The sequence below is a fragment of the Cherax quadricarinatus genome, chromosome 27 (genome assembly GCF_038502225.1).
Source record: "Cherax quadricarinatus isolate ZL_2023a chromosome 27, ASM3850222v1, whole genome shotgun sequence".
NCBI classification, from domain to species: domain Eukaryota; kingdom Metazoa; phylum Arthropoda; class Malacostraca; order Decapoda; family Parastacidae; genus Cherax; species Cherax quadricarinatus.
This window is the reverse complement of record NC_091318.1, coordinates 15938237-15953540: the sequence shown is the minus strand read 5'-3', so window position 1 is coordinate 15953540 and position 15304 is coordinate 15938237. Positions and strand designations below refer to the sequence as shown.

At 37.3% G+C, this 15304-nt stretch overlaps 1 protein-coding gene across 3 annotated transcripts in view; it reads right to left on the bottom strand.

The window, feature by feature from the left end:
- LOC128691053 (transmembrane protein 8B-like) overlaps positions 1-15304 on the bottom strand; it is a 152789-nt gene that overhangs the window by 31332 nt on the left and 106153 nt on the right. For all 3 annotated transcript variants that reach the window (XM_070089032.1, XM_070089031.1, XM_070089033.1), the window contains exons 9-10: positions 3738-3949; positions 3211-3355 (exon numbers count right to left, since the gene is read on the bottom strand). In XM_070089032.1, the coding sequence (XP_069945133.1) occupies positions 3211-3355; positions 3738-3949 (357 nt within the window). The remainder of the gene's footprint in view (positions 1-3210; positions 3356-3737; positions 3950-15304) is intronic.

Here is a 15304-nt window from a genome sequence, read left to right as displayed (position 1 = left end):
CATATATAGAACACTTAACTCTGATATTAACCCTCCCCTCAAACATCTTGCCAACCTCAACAGAACACATGACCATAACACAAGGCACAGATCACTCTTTGATGTTCCTCGTGTCCATCTCACGCTATGCAAAAACTCAATGCACATAAAAGGCCCTAAAATCTGGAATTCATTACCTGTAAATATAAAAGAAACACTACCTGTTTACAAATTCAAGTCTCTTCTCAAAGTTCACTTACTCACTCAAAACCAAATAAATACTGAATAACTGAACCTTATAAATTGTATATCCAAAATGTTACTCACAATTATATCGCATAAATGTTAAACCTAGGACCCAATCTAACTTTGTTATTTTTTTAAATACACTACCTAACAGAATACTCCATTCTACTGAATGAACAGCAATGCATGCAACCATATGAGCTGTCTTTGTAATACTCATTTGTGCTTTATAGTTATCTGTTTACAATAATGTCTTATCACTGATTTCATCATTGCTTAGTTAATCTTAAGTTAATTTTAAGCCAGCCCGTAATGCTATGCATATAAGTGGCTTTGGCATGCTGCTCTTACCTGTATTTTTTTTTTTTTGTACCTCTGTATGTATGCTTAAATTTCTAAATAAATAAATTTCTAAATACATAGTGTAAATTACCTAGGATAACCCAAAAAATCCAGATGAAGTGCTGTACTCTGCTTGAAGATGTGAGTAAAGGTGATGACTACGCAGTCTTGTGACTCTCTCTGAGACAGGGAGCTTGACAGACAGACAAATAGACAGACATGTTTGTGTACTAGCAAAAACAAAGCAGGCCCTAATCTTTTCTTATCAAGTTTTATCACTGCACCCTCGCGAATGCTCATCAAACTGTCAGCTCTTATCAAATGTTATCTCATCTTATCACGTCACTGTCAGGGGTGCACTTTGTTTTTCATGCTTCAGGGGAACATATTTTATTAGTAGTAGTAATAATATACTACTACTACTACTACTACTACTACCACCTCCACCTCCACCACCACCTCCACCTCCACCTCCACCACCACCACCTCCACCACCACCTCCTCCACCTCCTCCACCACCTCCACCTCCTCCACCACCTCTACCTCCTCCACCTCCACCACCTCCACCACCTCCACCACCTCCACCTCCTCCACCACCTCCACCTCCACCACCTCCTCCTCCTCCTCTTCCTTCGCCTCCTCCTCCTCCTCCTCCTCCTCCTCCTCCTACTCCTCCTCCTACTCCTCCTCCTACTCCTCCTCCTACTACTCCTCCTCCTACTACTCCTACTCCTCCTCCTCCTCCTACTCCTCCTCCTCCTCCTACTCCTCCTCCTCCTCCTCCTCCTACTCCTCCTCCTCCTCCTACTCCTCCTCCTACTCCTCCTCCTACTCCTCCTCCTCCTCCTCCTCCTCCTCCTCCTCCTCCTCCTCCTACTCCTCCTACTCCTCCTCCTCCTCCTCCTCCTACTCCTCCTCCTCCTACTCCTCCTCCTCCTACTCCTCCTCCTCCTCCTACTCCTCCTCCTCCTCCTACTCCTCCTCCTACTCCTCCTCCTCCTACTCCTCCTCCTCCTCCTCCTCCTACTCCTCCTCCTCCTACTCCTCCTCCTCCTCCTACTCCTCCTCCTCCTCCTACTCCTCCTCCTACTACTCCTCCTCCTACTCCTCCTCCTCCTCCTCCTCCTACTCCTCCTCCTCCTACTCCTCCTCCTCCTCCTCCTCCTCCTACTCCTCCTCCTCCTCCTCCTACTCCTCCTCCTCCTACTCCTCCTCCTCCTACTCCTCCTCCTACTCCTTATATACTTCCACATATCCAAAACATTGCTGGGACCTATAAATAATAGATAATAGTAAATGACCAAGGCAGGTGTAAATGTCCACCTGTCAGTGTGTTTTGTGATAATGTGAGTACAATTTCAGTACCTAATACTAGTGCCAGAACAAAGATTGGTTATAAAATGACAAGAACTACTATAAAATGTAATTATCAGAACATAAAAATGATATAAAATAATATGAAAAATAGAAAAAAAGGTATATTGGCAACACTTCTGCAAGCAGCAGGACTCGATGTTGCTGTCATGTGAGCATCCAGAGCCAACTTCTTGACCTCATATCTGGGTAAGTACTGACCCTAATTTTTTTTTTTATCCTATAACACTTAGAAAAATGTGCTCTTTTTTCAGTAAATAAAACCGATTTTTTTATTTTTTAAAATATTCGGGGCACTGGGGTAGTGAACGAATATACATGTATACGTCTGGACCGTTTACGGGTTAAAATCTTAAGCTTTTATCAGATTCCACTCATTTTAGTCTTATTTGATTCATAAAAATGCACTCTCATTCTATAAGATTTTCCCCCAAAACTCTTCCCACACACACGGAAATTTTTTTTCCTAAGTATGCCACAGTTTAGGTGTTAAAGCCACAATGCCCTTAACAGGAAAAAGTTTAGTATTATCTTATGTCCAAGTATGACCTAATGCAACCAAGAGTTCATTTTCTACCCATACAGATAATATTTCCTAAGAAATACCTAGTTACAATCCTCCCTGCATAAATTCTGGGGTGTCACAGAAGGTAACCAAATAGTTTTGGGCAATGTGTGGTTATCCATGTCAATGTAGTCAATAACTAAACAGATAAAAGAAGAGGAAATTAATGTTTCTTCTTGTTTAGGCTATCCTGCCTTGATAAGAACTGATTAACAGGACAATACAGTAAAGTAGTCCTCCCTGTATCTGTGGGGGATACATTCCATGACCTTCAGTGGATACAAGAAACTGTGAATAGTAGCAAAGCCTATTATGAGTCATTTTTCATTTACATACATACCTATGATAAAGTTTAATTAATAAATTACACACAATAAGTGGAGAATTAGCACTTTTGTACTGATGGGAAGCACTTCATAGCTTCTCTTGGGTTTTGAAGAACAGCCATCACTACTTTTGTGTTTGTGGTCATTATTAAGCCAAAATTAAGGCAAATTTTCAGGCCATGGTAAACCGTGGATAACTGAAACCGCAGAAATCAAATCCATGGATATGGGGGTTCTACTGTATAGTACTGTATGTTACTTCATTCACAGCCTCACTCTACCTAAATTAAATTTCCTCTGTTTAAAGTATTAGCCACTGTACTTGAATTGGAGGTCATTATGTTAATAGAAAAAACAAATTATATATACAATACTCACACAGCTGGTAAAGAAGAACATGCCACGGTGAGTTTCCTGGCATAGACCATGGCTGCCACAGGGGTTTTCTCCTGTGAAGACACATGGCTGGGTACGGATGTCAATACTAACCATCACTTGGTCTACAATACACGGAGTCTTCTGCCTTTAATGGAGTAATGATGCATGACATAGTAATGGGGTTGATATATAATATATACTTGTACATACTATGCTGTAATACTAATTGAGATTAAGGTATATTCAGAAGGCATTCCTTTATATACATACTGAATATAGTAATCATAATTTTAAAAATAAAATATAGTACATCAACAACCCTGCCATTACCTATAATGAAGAGTTTGGAAGACGACATATTGACCACTTTGTTATGTACACTAGCTGACTTGTAAAAGTTTTATACATGAATTTACAGTATTACAGCAAGGCTAATTATTAATGGAACAGCAACAAGGGATAGCTCCTGATCCTGCCAACTCAAGAGTTATGGTGTTTAACCATACAACACAACAATAAACATTTACCCATTGTAGTAGCAAATACTCTGAAGAGCCAAGAACCATATATCGGGTTCTGGAAATGGTATAAGTATAAAGTCTTCCACAGTAGCTCTAGAGGAAGAGGTAATATTGAGGGTAAGCTGCTGCTCCTCACAAATAAGACTGCCATTTCTAACCTCTGGAGGGCGGCCTTTACTCACACAACCCACAATTGTTATCAGCTGACGGGTTGCATTCTGAAAAAGCAAATTTTATGCAATGTGTTGCAATGTATGCATCCTGATGCCTGAAAATTTAATAAATGACAATCACTATACTCAGGGGTTCATTATGCTATGCCAGATTTCTGGAATAGAACCTTCTACATACAGCAAACTGGTAAGCATTCTATGTATACATGTACCTATGTGTGTGTATGAGTGTGTGCAGATATATGTATATGCATGTTTAAGTAAATAAACAAATAAATACATATTTGAGTGATTGGTGGAAGGTATAACATCTTTCAGGAGTGATGAGGAGCTGGATGTGAGTGTGGGGGGAGGTAAATGAGGCATTGGGTAGAATGAAAGGGACTAAAGCAGCTAGAACTGATGGGATCATGGAAAAGGAGTTACTAGCCCATTGTTTCCAGCATTTTAGTTGACTTTTACAACATGCATGGCTTATGGAGGAAAGATTCTTGTTCCACTTCCCCATGGATATGAAAGGAAAAGCAATAAGAACAAGAACTATTAAGATAAAATCAAAGAAAACTCAGGTGAGTGTACACGTGTACATGTATGTGTAGTGTGACCTAAGTGTAAGTAGAAGTAGCAAGACGTACCTGAAATCTTGCATGTTTATGAGACAGAAAAAAGACACCAGGAATCCTACCATCATGTAAAACAGGGCATTATGCTTTGTTTTCATCAGACTTCATCCAGAGGACCATTTTGTTTAGGTTGAATATCAGGGCAATGTCAAAATACTGAGTAAAATTTTGTTTGAAAAAGTTGGGGAATATCAAGTTGAACGAATAGGAATATACGAATGTTGAGGTTCCACTCCAGTGCTGTTTGAGGTATATAGTAACGTATCTTGGAGAGGATGCCTACTGTTTTGAAGACCTTGGTTATGTGCTGGATGTGGGCATTGAGTTTCAAGTTGTAGTCAAGCTGCAGTCCTAAGAATTTACCCTTGGTGTGTCTTACAATGGGAGAACCATTTACATTGTTAAGTTGGCAGTTATCCATGCAGGTATTTTTTAGGAGCTCATCATAACGGTGTCACTGAGTGAAGTCGGATTTGAGTGGGAGATGAAAAAAATTGTCATCTGGAAACAGAACAGGTTCAAGGAGATGAGATGTGTTAGGGAAATCATTGATGTATATGAGGAAGAGCAATGGGTCAAGAACTCTGCCCTGAGGCATTCCTACATCAACAGGCCAAGCCGATGAGGCTATGCCACTGATGGAGACATACTGGTGTTCGTTATTAAGACAGGACTTTAGGCATGCATGAGTATAACTTCTGATACCATAATGTTCTATTTTAAGGTACAAGATGTGATCCAGCATACTGAAAGTTTTCTGTAGGTCTATGAAGAGGCTCCAAGCACTTCCATGATTTCTCACATTATTCCTTGATAATGTGAGAAATCACAAAAGCACATGGAATTTCGCTAGTTTTTCATTGTGGTTATTTTGCATTCTGTGATATCACGTGTTTACTGTAATCTTATTGCACAGAATACTTTGTCACTTCAAGACAACTATTAATTACTGAAGATTATCCAACAACATATACAAAAGCAGCACCAATATCCACCTAGGCTCAGTGGACTGATATCACACTTCCTTTACTAGTTCAACAACTACAAGTGAGGACTGAAAGGCAAAAATAAATTACAGTATATGTACAATTTTCAACCTTCATTTTTGGGTTTCAGGAGTTAAAGTTCAGGACTGTTTTAACGAAGATACTGTAATTTAAGATGATAATGCGGAATGAATGAGGTAAATTACATGGAACCAATTATTGAAAAATACATGCAAAACAAAAGAAAAAAATTCAAGGAAAGGGTAGGTTAATTAACTTAAAAGATTTTAGAAACCTACCCAGTACTTATTTCATCATACAAATTTCATAAGTTGCATGCCTTATAACAGGCCCATAGGATCACAGCTTAACTTCAGTTTACAAAGTTTTAGCAACACAAATCTGCATCAGTGGGATCTATGCATAATTCATAGCACTAGCGAAAAATTTTGGCCTAGACATGAGAGAAGGGTCTGTGCTGTGGGCGTGTGCTGAATAGAAAAAAAAAAAAAACAGCCTCAAGCAGTGCATGATGGGAACAACTAACCTCTGACCCTGCATTTGGGTGAAAATAGTAACTTTTTTTTTTTTTTTTTGAGTGGTTTTCATGGTTTCATTGGCTGTTTCTTGGTTCCAATCAACAGACCAGAAGACATACTAATGAAACAGAATATGTTGTACACAGAGTCATCACTTACATACTAGTATGCAAGTGATGACTGTGTGTCCAACATGCTACTACAATTTTTTGTGCCTTCAAATATACCATCTGCCTAAATGGGTCTTCCACAACCTCTTCATGCCTTTGAAAAAAATCTGAGACCAAATGGTTCTATGCAGTTCATCATGAATAACACTGTAAAGTAAAAGGACACAAGCGCAACTAATGCAACATTTTGTTGTGGCAATGTTTTGCTCTCCAGGAGCTTTATCAAGCCGTTACAAACAATACATGGACACAGAGGGTATATATAGGCTCAGAGTGAGGTGTAATACTAGTGGTAGTAGTAGTAATAACATAGGTTGTAATAGTAGTAGTAATACAATATGGTAAGACAATCAACTTGCATGTGAGTAAAAGGTTATAAAAGCTTAACATGTACTTGGGTAACATAAAAATAGGTTAGACAAATATTTCTGTTGGTGGTTGGATCTGAGAAGGTCTGTTCCTTCTCTGTTATGTTCTTGTGTAGCAGAGATGATGTGATGGCAGGGTTTACTGTTTTGAGGAAGATTTTTGCAAATACTTCAGAGATGATGAAACTGCCTTTATTTTGCTTGTGTTAGAAACAGTGATTAACTATGATTAAAGGCATTTACATTGCGGAAATTTGGCTCTCTGATTACAAGTTGGGTGTCGTTGAATTTCATGAGGTAATTGGTGGAATTCCGGTGTTGTACGCAGCTGTTGTTCAAGTTATCATTCCTACAAATGTTAATGTGTTCAATGAAGCTTGTTTCGAGATTCCTAGCTGTTTCACCTACATACAGTAGACCGTCATTTAGCATGAGTTTATTTGGCACGATTTGGGTATAGCTCGACTGAAGAATTGCGGCACAATATTATGTAACATGTCGTAAAATTAATTTAATACAGTTCAGTTTGTGGGAAAGAAAAAAATTCCCTTTTCCTCAAGCAGCTGCCTTGTTGTGGATCAGCCGGGGAGACCTCCCGCCATCCCCTGCCACCCCCCGCCACTACCCCACCATCCCAGCATTTGTAACTCATGTGTGTCCAGTCCAGTCCTTCTCTGCTACAAGCTAGCTGTGTTTGTGAATTGTGTTTTGATCTTTTAATTGTACTATATCTTGTATCAGCCAAGCAATCATGACACCCAGTAGGCATACCAGTGTTGCTGAAAGTGGGAGGAAAAGGTATAAGCATTTAAGTCTTAGAATTAACGAAGAAAACAATGATATTAGACAAGAGATAACAGTAATGAAGCTTTACTTTGTACACAAAGAAAGAGGTAAACATGAGTTTGTGTAACTGACTGACTTCTTGAATGACTGACTTGACTGAATGACTTACTAAATGACTTCCTGAATGATTGACTTGACTGAATGACTTACTGACTTGACTAAAAAACTTACTGATTGACTTGACTGAATGACTTACTGACTTGGCTGAATGACTTACTGACTTGACTGAATGACTTACTGACTTGACTGAATGACTTACTGACTGAATGACTTACTAACTTGACTGAATGACTTAATGACTTGACTGAATAACTTACTGATTGACTTGACTGAATGGCTTACTGACCTGACTGAATAAGATACTGACTTGACTGAATGACCTGCTGACTTGACTGAACAACTTGCTGACTTGACTGAACGACTTGCTGACTTGAATGAACGACTTGCTGACTTGACTGAATGACTTACTGATTGACTTGACTGAATGATTTACTGACTGAATAACTTACTAACTTGACTGAATAACTTACTAACTTGACTGAATGACTTAATGACTTGACTGAATAACTTACTGATTGACTTGACTGAATGGCTTACTGACTTGACTGAATGACTTACTGACCTGACTGAATAAGATACTGACTTGACTGAATGACCTGCTGACTTGACTGAACGACTTGCTGACTTGACTGAACAACTTGCTGACTTGAATGAACGACTTGCTGACTTGACTGAATGACTTGCTGACTTGACTGAATGACTTACTGATTGACTTGACTGAATGATTTACTGACTTGACTGAATGACTTACTGACTGAATAACTTAGCCACTCCAATACAACCATCGATTTCTGTACCAGAACCACTATCATCTACCTCAGACCAGTAGGGCCACAGCATAACTCTCCACTCTCGTCACAGTCATCCACAAACATCAGCACCCACAATTTAATTAAGGTAAGAAATACTATTATTTCTGTTACATTTGAAGTCTTAACCAGTAAAAACAACAGAATACATCACAACAATGAACTACAATTACATATTCACTTTTATTTATGAAAGATGTAGAGGCCTAAAAAAAGTTGTTTGGCTTTTTAGAGGCTCCCAGGAACGTAACCCTATTTTTCCCATAAGTTCTTCAGTTCATCTAACACGGTTACCTAACATGGCATTTTCAGGAACGTAACTATGTACTGTATTAAATGACGGTCTACTGTATATCTTGTCACCGCCTCCACAAGGTATAGTGTAAACTCCTGCATTGACTGATTCATGGTGGTTCGATTTTGTCCTGGTTAGATCCCTTATGGAAGTGCTGGATGTGATGGCGACTCGTGTTAGTTTATGCGAGTATGTAAGTACACTCTTTGTCCAGAAACTCAGGACTACAAATTCGGCATGCTCTTAGGAAAAATCCAATGATAATGCCTCTTTTCGTCTTAGTATCTTGACTGGAATAGAAGTGGGTGAGATCATTCTTAATGGTAGATTTGTGATAAACTTGAAATCTTAGATTGTTATCAACTTCGTACTTACATACACCAAACCTTCACCGATTTACATTTTCCTTCCTTTTTCATAAAAGACTGCAAGAAAAGAGCTCTTCAGATCATAAATTCTCCACGCACCAACACCACTCCTAACAAATTTATAATCCTTCCCAACAGCCAGGTTGCACTGAATGTTTCCAAGGTACCCGCACAAGCTAACACTAGTCGCCATCGCATCCAGCACTTCCATAAGGGACCTAACCAGGACAAAATCGAACCACCATGAACTAGTCAATGCAGGAGTTTACACTATACCTTGTGGAGTCTGTGACAAGAATTATGTAGGTGAAATAGCTAGGAATCTCGAAACAAGCATCAATGAACACATTAACACATGTAGGAATGATAACTTGAACAACGCCTGCATACAACACTGGAATTCCACCAATCACCTCATGAAATTCAACGACGCCTGACTGGTAATCAGAGAGCCAAATTTCCAGAGACGTAAATGCTTTGGATCATCGTTAATCGCTGTTTCTAACACAATCAAGCAAAATAAAGCCCGATTCATCATCTCTGAAGTATTAACAAATATCCTCCTCAAAACAGTAAACCCTGCCATCACATTGTCTATGCTACACAAGAACATAACAGAGAAGGAACAGACCTTCTCAGATCAAACCACCAACAGATATATTTGTCTAACCCATTTTTATGTTACCCAAGTAATAGCTTTTATAACCTTTTACTCATGTGCAAGTTGATTGTTCTACTGTATTGTATTACTACTACTATTACAACCTATGTTACTACTACTACTACCACTAGAAATACACCTCAACTCTGAGCCTATATATATCCTCTGTGTCCCTGTATTGTTTGTAACGGCTTGATAAAGCTCCTGGAGAGCAAAACGTTGCCACAATAAAATGTCATATTAGTTGCACTCATGTCCTTTTACTTTACATGTTGTCGGTAATTCTACCAACATTAATACAACATAAATAATACTGCCTAACTAACATAAGTAAACAATGAAGCTAGATCCTGTTGTTCCACCACCAGCTTCCCTACTAGCAAACAGGGTGTGCAACTAGTTTGAAGATACCTTAATTCATATTCATTACAATTTCATGATACTAAGTGGAATTCTGTCAAAAAGCACACAATGTGTATCTTACCTAAAATAACCAAATAGTCAATGTGACTTATTTCCATGTTTTGATGAGTATTACACCTTGAAATAATTGTAGTATCATAAGATGTCTTTCTGAATATATGTTTTACAGTGGTCTGTAACCCTTTCAGGGTTTTTGATGTACAAGTATGCCTTACGCACCAGTGTTGGTGATGTACTAGTACGCATAAATTCTAGCGCCCTCAAATCAAGCGGGAAAAGGCTAGTAGGCCTAGATGTGAAAGAATGGGTCTGTGTGGTCAGTGTGCACAGTATAAAAAAAATCCTGCAACACACAGTGCATAATGAGAAAAAAAAACTCACACCGTATTTTTGGTTTAAAACAGCGACTTTGCAGTATATTTTCGGATGGTATTTATTGTTGTATTTTTGTTTTCTTGGTCTCATTTAATAGAATGAAAGACATATTACACAAATATTTTTAATTGGTTTCACAATGACAAGTACCTTGAAATTGAGTGCAAAGTAGCAAAAATGTTCAAGTTTTGCTGATGTTCAAAAGTCAACAAATCACGCTATGCATCCAATACTGGTGAGTCTAATATTCTCACACAATTGTGCTGATATTATTTATACCATTTTTACAATGAAGCAGTAGTATACATAACAGTAAATCTTCTATCTTTTGTGAGAATAAAAATTCAAAATGGAAAGCAAAAGCAATGCAAGAGGGGCCTGGAGACATGACTAATGAACAGATAAAATGTTATTTTAGTGCCAGGAATGTCTGTCTTGTTTATTCTAGAATCTATTTTGAAACTGGCATCTTTTGAAATTTGTGTGAAATTGGCCAAATTGCAAATTATTGACCACTTTGTTGGGTAGATGAAATCAGTAAATGGGCAGTTTCTTCTACTCAATCAATAGAACAAATGGAATTCTAGCGAAATAGCTATAATTTTAGTAGACTGAAATGTTGGAATTGGCCTAAAATAGGGCTCAAAGTGGACGAAATCACCGATATGTAAATATTGTTGATACCGCTAACTTTGTGAGAGCATAATTCTGTAAGTTTTCCATCAAATCTCATACTTTTGGTGTTATTATGGTTGAAAAAGGATTCTCTTATTATTTCATAAGAAAAAAATATTTTTTTTATTTTTTCAAATATTTTTTGACCCTGAGTGGGAGTTAAGGATTGAGGGTCTTGACCCTGAAAGGGTTAAGACATACAGGTGTTATGGACACCTCCATTCACCACATCAGCCCCTGAATATTCCTTTGAACCTTAATACAGTGGACCCCCAACTTACGATATTAATTTGTTCCAGAAGGCTGTTCGGGTGCTGTTACCGAACGAATTTGCTCCCATAAGGAATATTGTAAATTAGATCAGTCGGTTTCAGACCCCCAAAAATACACTTACAAAAGCACTTACAAAAATACTTACATAATTGTTCAAGTTGGGAGCTGATCGTAAGTTGGGGGTCCACTGTATATGTATACCATAATAATTTACCTTGAATAATCCAATACTGTAGAGTCAAACTATGATTTATTACCATTTTTTAAAATAATGAAAAATAAACTTTATATTTATAAAGAATGGGTTACAATAAGTACAGAAAAGAAAATATTATTGGCACACTTTAACAGAAAGCCCCTGGTTATGCAGAGCCTTTCAGGCAACCTTAAAGTAACTGATAACTACTAGTGGAAAATTTTGCAATAACAAATTGTTAGAAGTTTTATTAACATAATTATCTATAACATTTGTTGAGGTTATCAATGTTGGCCAAATACAAATCACATATTAATCTAAATTTCAGTATTACTGCATAGGACATACTATAAATTGAAGACCCAAAGAATGAAAAGCATCTCAGGCAAAACTCAGCCTATTCTACAAGCTAAGTTACTTAGTTAATTCATCATAAAAATTACAAGGAGGAGATATAATTGTTAAGTTTACCAGAGTGAGTGGTATTAGTTACTTAAATTACAACAGAAATATGATAAGATGGTATATGCTTCAAATAATATGTCAGCGTTGAAGGAAGGCTGGAAGAAGACCAGGGATTGGATGAAAACAGCAGAGTTCAGGTTTTGTCTGGCAGTATATTGCTGTCAAGATCACATTTAGGTAATTAGGTGCTTTTTAACAATAGTCCTGAAGTGGATGGCATTGGGTGAACCTTCAGAATCTTCAGACAGGGTGTTCCAGATTTCAGGTTGAATTGAACACGGAGGATATCAAGAGACTTTTGTGTCTTGTGTTATGCCTTTGAGTTTTGCCATCTACTACTCTGATCAATTAGAATGTATTAAATCTACTTGCACCAGGTACAAAAATGATAAATATATACATGTAAAATTCTCATCTAAAATCCTAAAAAACTAACAGTTGGAGCAGTCTATGGTTTTTCAGGTTAATACTCATTCAGTAATAACCTGAAAAATATTACAACTGACTCAGAGATGAATAAACACCACCTGATACATGCTGGTGACTTCAACATAAACCTTATCCAAACAGCAGACCCTCAAGTAGCCAACTTCAAAAGCACTATTAAGAACTGTTTGCTACTACCATCTACAACTAAGCCAACAAGAATCTATGAGACAAGTGCCTCATTACTTGACCATATCTGGACCATCACTAAATCCCCACTAAAATCAAGGATAATCGCAGATAACACAACAGACCACTACCCCACCTTCCTCATAACCAACTTATGTAAACTGCCTCAAGACTCATTATGAGTCATGCATTAAGTGACATTGACTGGCACAGACTAGCTGACAGCCAAGATATTGATGAAAGTGTTAAAATTTTTCATCAAAAACCTAAAACCTCTATAACAGGCATTATCCAATGAAAACTAAGCAGACCACAGCAAATGACTAAACAGCCCCTGGTTTACAAACAGTATCCTCAAACACATTGATAAAAAAACATCAGTATGAAAAGCAGTTCAGACTTTGCCTAATAACAAAAGAACAGACAAAATGATTCATGTCAATACTCACTAATCTAATATGAAAGTCCAAACAAGTGTATAATGCAAGCAGATTTAACGAAATAAAAGGGGATATGAAAAAGACCTGGAAAATGCTCTCTAAAATCCTGAGATCTAGAAAACTGTCCAGAAACAGAGATATAAACTTAACTAAAACAGATGAACCATAAATCCAACCTTCAGGCACTGCCAACATACTTAATGTCTTCTCAATTATAGGAGTTTCAGAGCAGGGTTAATTTTATAATTGACTGTTATGTAGTGGATATGGGTGTTGAAGTTCAAGATGCAGAAGTATTACACACTGAAACAATTGTAATATCATAAGTACTCAGTGTGCATAGTGTTAAAGATCAATGAAGTATAAAATAGAATAAAAACAATTATTTACATAAACTTATACTGTAAATTCCAAATAGAGCAATGCTGGGCCAAGAATTTCCCCATGCTGGAAGTGCTTAAACACCTTGCAAATATTTAATATAAGAAACTAATATAAACAGTGTTAAACAGAAAAATAAACTGCAAAACATTAAAAAAAAATAAACTTAAAAACAATCATAATTTGGCATCAATAAAATGTAATACAGTGGAACCTCAGTGTTTGAACTTAATTGGTTCCTAGGAGGTGTTTGAAGTGCAAAAGTTTAATGTCCGAAACAGTATTTCCCAGGCTCTAATCATCAGCCTCACACACTGGAGGATTCTGGAATGACTCTTCCAAAAGTCCCTGACAGTTAAGACAGTACCAAAGGTCACTTTTGAAACGGGGCTTTCGTGTAAAGGTTTTTACAACTGAATTTTAAACAAGCCAGTGTGTTTGGACTCCAGGAAAATGTTCAAAGACTGAGTCAATTTTTTCTTGACAAAATTGTTTGGACTTCAGGTCGTTCAAGATCCAGCATGTTTGAATGCAGTACGTATATAACTATTGCTGGTGCTGCTGAGTGATCGTTTTTTTGCCAACTTCAACATATCGTAAAATCCGAAGTCTTTATCAGATTCCACTCCTTTTAGTCTTGTCTGATTCATAATATACACCTTTATTCTCTAAGAAAAAAGTATATATTTTTAAAACTCTTGCTCCACATAGGTATTTTTTTCCAGGTATGCCACAGTTAAGGGGTTAAAACCAAAAGTGACTGGAACAGGCATCAAATTGGTGGAAATAGTCAATTTTGCATGATTTTCCTGGGGAAAGGTAGGGGTCCCCCTACCCTCAGGCTGTTTTATGAGTTTTTATCGGGCTTGATTCAATTTTTGGGATAGCCTAAACTATGACCAAGGCTTCTTGGTTATAGTTTATTTGTCAAGAAATATGGAAAAATCATTATTTTTTTTGAGTATGATGATGGATTCAAAATGGAGGGTAAGTGTTACGTACAGAAGAGGTCTGGGGTATGATTAATGAACTGAGAGTAAAGTTGCTTAAGTAGCTGGAATGCCTTCAGTGCTCATTTAGGACTCTTTTAAATTGTAATTTGTTAAAGTGTAAAATTAGATAAATTATAAACTCCCCAGCACTTAACTGGATAGTTCTGATGACTGAAAGGGCAGTTTCTTACAATCAATGAGTAGTACAGAAAGCAGTCCCTCAACCTTGGAGTAGGTGCGAAGAGCACAGTACGGAAAGCATATTACCGAAATAGCCAGGAACTGGATCAGTCCGAGCACTGGAACTGGCCTCAAAGTGGACATAATTGCTGTACCATAGACTGCTCCCTGACCTACAATTTTGAGCCTGCATAATTCCGTAAGTTTAACATTAAATTTTGCATTTTTGCTGTCATTACCATTAGATGATTTTTCTATCATTTTAGATAAAATTCTTCTTTTTTTTTTTTTTAAATGCTGACTTAGAAGCTTTCAATCTGAGCATGGCTGACAGTTTAATGGCTAAGATTTAGCTTTTTTTTTTTTTAACCAGTGTGCTGCTGGCTGCATATAAAAGCAGCTCCTAAAAATTTCACGATTTATTTTTCAGCTCAAAGAAAAAAATGGAGTAATGGACTGTAGTCCATTACTAAGAAACATTATTCAGTGCACATGTTATAAAAAAAAATGCTGAAATAACCAATGGTGATTTGCATATTGCTTGGGAAAGATTAAATAATTTAAGTACAGTACCTGTATAATTAACAAGTATATCAGCTTAGTACTATAGTGGGTTGAGTCTAGTATAAGGATGATAAAATTTACAGATAAATCTACATA